General features: G+C 34.2%; 1 protein-coding gene across 1 annotated transcript in view; it reads left to right on the top strand.

Moving 5' to 3' along the window:
• Positions 1–3,516, top strand: part of LOC104158939 (echinoderm microtubule-associated protein-like 5) — a gene marked incomplete at both ends in the record, with an annotated part of 10,075 nt that extends 6,559 nt beyond the window's left edge. Inside the window, 3 exons of the mRNA XM_009696713.1 lie at positions 903–1,105; positions 2,236–2,347; positions 3,389–3,516. Of these exons, the coding sequence (XP_009695015.1) occupies positions 903–1,105; positions 2,236–2,347; positions 3,389–3,516 (443 nt within the window). The remainder of the gene's footprint in view (positions 1–902; positions 1,106–2,235; positions 2,348–3,388) is intronic.
• Positions 3,517–4,128: the final 612 nt, after the last annotated feature.

Genomic DNA, 4,128 nt, shown 5'->3' with positions numbered 1-4,128 from the left:
AAATTTCTCTGGTGCTACAGCCCATCTGTGCAAAACTGCAGTGGCACACTGGCAAGGCAGTTGCTGCGTAACATGCTTAGCAGTGTTAATGTGAGGAGTAGAGTATCAGTGCACCTTAACAAATGCCAAGTCTCTGAAATCTGCACTAGAGCAGATGCACTTGATGTGAGAAGTGACACCAAAATATACGCTTTGGACTTTTTTTTGGCACTTTTCATTAGTGCCAAATGATGGCAGAGAGGTTCAGAGAGACACTACCTCTGTAAGTACGAGAACAGTATGAAGTGTCAGATCCTGAGCGTCTTCTGTGTTATACTACATGAGCTTTCTCTGAGGATTGTGGAAATATAAATCTGACTTTCTAGCCAGAAGTTACTATGTGTTATACCTGTCAAATGATTTTTACATAGGGTACTTTAAAGAATTTTAAAGTCTATATAACTGTAAAATTCCTATTATCCAGAGGCCAACACAGCAAGCCTTTAAAATAAAATTAGAAATCCTCTCACTGAAAATCTATCATGAAATGGATGGGATGTCAAAATTTAAACTTTTTTTTCTTTGAAGTTAATTTCATTAGGAATTTCTATGAACTGTGTGGTAGATGTTAAGTTTTTTGTTTAGATGAGAGTTTTCAAATGCACTTTCTCTTTGTATGTCTGTGTGGGTAAATGTACGTATTCAAATCCAAATTCAAGTAGTAAGTTAAAAGTAAGATTTTTTTCTTGAAAGATGCCAAATAGTACAAAAATTTTATTTTGTGAGAATTCTTCTCGGGCTCCATTTTTTGGGGAACATGGGTAAACCGGAAGAAAAGGACTTGTTGCTCTGAGTAAGATTGTATAGTTTTTGGAAAGTAATTGTAAGCAAACATCTGATGACTTGTTTTTGATTTGAACCAGGAGGAGGACTAATTGGGAGAAAGGGCTGCATAGGTGCATTGGGAAGAACTGATACAATGATGTGTGCGGTATATGGCTGGACTGAAGAGATGGCGTTCTCTGGAACTTCCACAGGGGATGTGTGTATTTGGAGAGATGTATTTCTCATAAAAACTGTCAAAGCACATGATGGTCCTGTGTTCAGCATGCACGCATTGGAAAAAGTAAATAAACTGCTCATTGTTTTTTGATGTCTGGACAAAAAAGTGTATGAAGTTAGGCCTTTCCCAAACTCAGGAATCCATGGCTTTATTTCCATTACAGAAAAGCCGTTTGAGGCCCAGATTCAAAACAGTGCTTTTATGCATGTCTCTAATTCTTGTTATGTAGCATGCTGTTTCTCAAACCCTTATGATCCAGTGACATCTTACTCAGTAATTTTCATGACCTCTTACTAAAGAAATAATAGTAACTTATGATAAGTAAAAGTACTCTTTGTTTTAAGCATCCATAAGTTTAATGGAGTATGTGAGCTTGTGAGAGAGGAAGAAGATCATACTCTTACTATTTTGTGCTGTATTTACCATCTACTAGTAGAAGCATTCAGCCTGTAAATCACGAAGTACTCTCTCCTGATTCTTAACTTCTTTTGACTCAGGAAAACCTTCAAGCATGTGCTTAAATGTGAACGGGTGTTCCAGTTAGATTACTTGTATGTTTGAAGTTATGTAAATGTTTGTGTTTTGCTAGGTTAGACCAAGTTACTCCACCTTCTAATATTTGAGTTTCCATATTAGTAGCTTTGGACAAAGCATGTGTTATTCATATTGCAAGAAGTGCTCCGAAGGAAAGTACTAAAGATTTCAGCATTCAGTATACCTGCTGCTTCATTAAACGGCTCTAAACAGTTTTTGAAGACAGAATGGCACAAGTATGCTTATATTTGAACAGTTTAAGCGCTAATCAAATTCTTGTGAGTGATACTGAGTTTGGCATGGAGTAATGAGACGAAATGCCAAAGGGATATTGAGCTAAATATCAAGAAAAACATCTCAGTATGTCAGTTAAATTATTTTTCTGGTATGGTAAAAGCTTATGGGTTAGAACTTTGAAATCTAGCCTGTGTACATGGATGGTACAAAACTGTGCTGCCTTCATCAGGAGGAGAATTCAATCATTTTGTTGCTCCTGATCCTTTCATCTCTAACGTATGTAGTTCTGTGTGTTACAGTGTTGTATATAATCCATTTTCAGCAGTGGCAGAAATCACTGAAAAATTAAGGAAAGATAATAATTGATTATAACTTGTGAATTTTTAAATTTTTTTATTTTTTTTATTTTTTTTTTTTGACAGGGATTTGTCACTGGAGGAAAGGATGGGGTAGTAGCTCTCTGGGACGATACCTTTGAACGTTGTCTCAAAACCTATGCTATCAAAAGGGCTGCTTTGGCCCCTGGGTCTAAAGGTAACACAGACTTTATCCTATTTTTTTATTCTATTTAAAACACTGTCTTTAGAAAACCTTTCTGTGGAACTACTTTCCCCAATAGGAGGAAATCCACATTTGACATAACAAATACTAAAAATAATTTTTTTTTTTATAGCTTTATTGATCCTAAATAAGTAATTTTTCTGTTGGGAGGGGAATGGTATATTGTAGTGTCCGTTTGCACATTTGGTGGATGCAGATCATAATATTTACTTTATTATCTGCCTGAATTAATTGGTTTAACCTTAAGTCTCTTACCACCCAGATGATTTTTAAAATTTTTTATTTTTAAGTGGCAACCAAAAAGCCTATTGTATTTCTAATCATGAAGTATCTTGTCTGTTCTTTTTTGTTTTGGAGGAGGAATGGAATTCAGAATTGTGGTTAGTTTTGTAAGGTTTTAGCACCTATTATGACTTAATTTTCTGTAAATGCACATGTCTTTTGAAATTATTTAAGAACATTTTTATTCCTGTTATTCCTATTTCTTCCATTTATTCTTGATCTTAGTGCTGATTTACAGTTTTCCATATTTGACATACTGGATAGCCCTTTCTCTCCCCCCCTGCCCTTAGAATTACATTTGCTGTGTTCTAATGTATATGATTTGATTTTCAAAAATCATGGGTGGAAACACCCATTAACTAAACCGTTCTACTACAGAATATCTCATTCTCATATCTGTTTAATAAAAGGCAAGATTTGAAGGTACTATAAATGCTAGCAATATAATAGTATAGTTGATACTTCACATGCACATCACTAAGATTGCCTATGAGTCAGGCTGATTAAACTTCAAAGATACTTGGTTGAGAAGAAAGATTAGTGTCATTGGGTAATTGCTAAATACTCCCAAATGAATCAAAAAATGTAAATTCTTCCATGCAGGAATATGTTTTTACTTGTTTACTACTGAGTATCTTTTTCTACAGTGCGAATGTAATGTGCATATGTGTAAAAAATCCTCTTTAAGGCGTACTTGAGAATCTTCTATCTTCTAACATTTTAATGTTCTAGGTCTCCTCTTAGAAGATAATCCTTCTATACGTGCCATATCTTTAGGACATGGTCATATTTTAGTGGGCACAAAGAATGGTGAAATATTGGAGGTGGATAAAAGTGGACCAATAACTCTGCTGGTTCAGGTACATGTTAAATATCAGTCAGATATTCCATACAAGAAATACTATTTTGTTTTTCAAGTGAGGACTGTTGTGAGATAACAAGCATTTTAATTCCTAGTGAAGTTAGCAAGTTACTATCACTTCATAGCTTTTTAAGCTCAGGCTAGACCATTATGGCTCTTTAATGAGCAAAACAGATCACAGAATTTCATGTACTAATTTGTTCAACAAGTTCATCCTTTCAAACAGACCAAGATCATATTTCTGTTTAAAAAAAAAAAAAAAGAAGAAAAAAGTGTGTGAAACAGTGGATCCTCCACCAAATTCCTTATTAACTTTTTCCGAGTACTAGTTACACTTACTGTTTTAAAAAGTTGTCTCCTTGAGGTTTATTTTTAGATTTTCTTTGTAATTAAGTAAAAAGCATTTCATTTTTCTTTGCTGTACCAAACAGATTGCATTTCTTAAGCCTGACTGCAAAACAGATTTTTTACATCATATCATCATATGATTTTCTTTCATACTTAAATAAAAATACGTGAATCTTTAATTCACACTGCTGAGTGGCCAATGCAATATGTAAAGAACTAGAATTTTTTAAAGAATGTATTAGAACCTAAGGTACAGAAAAAA

This window comes from Cariama cristata, unplaced genomic scaffold, assembly GCF_000690535.1.
Source record: "Cariama cristata isolate BGI_N322 unplaced genomic scaffold, ASM69053v1 scaffold43563, whole genome shotgun sequence".
NCBI classification, from domain to species: Eukaryota; Metazoa; Chordata; class Aves; order Cariamiformes; family Cariamidae; genus Cariama; species Cariama cristata.
The sequence above is the reverse complement of the archived record's forward strand: the minus strand, read 5'-3'. Positions and strand labels throughout refer to the sequence as shown.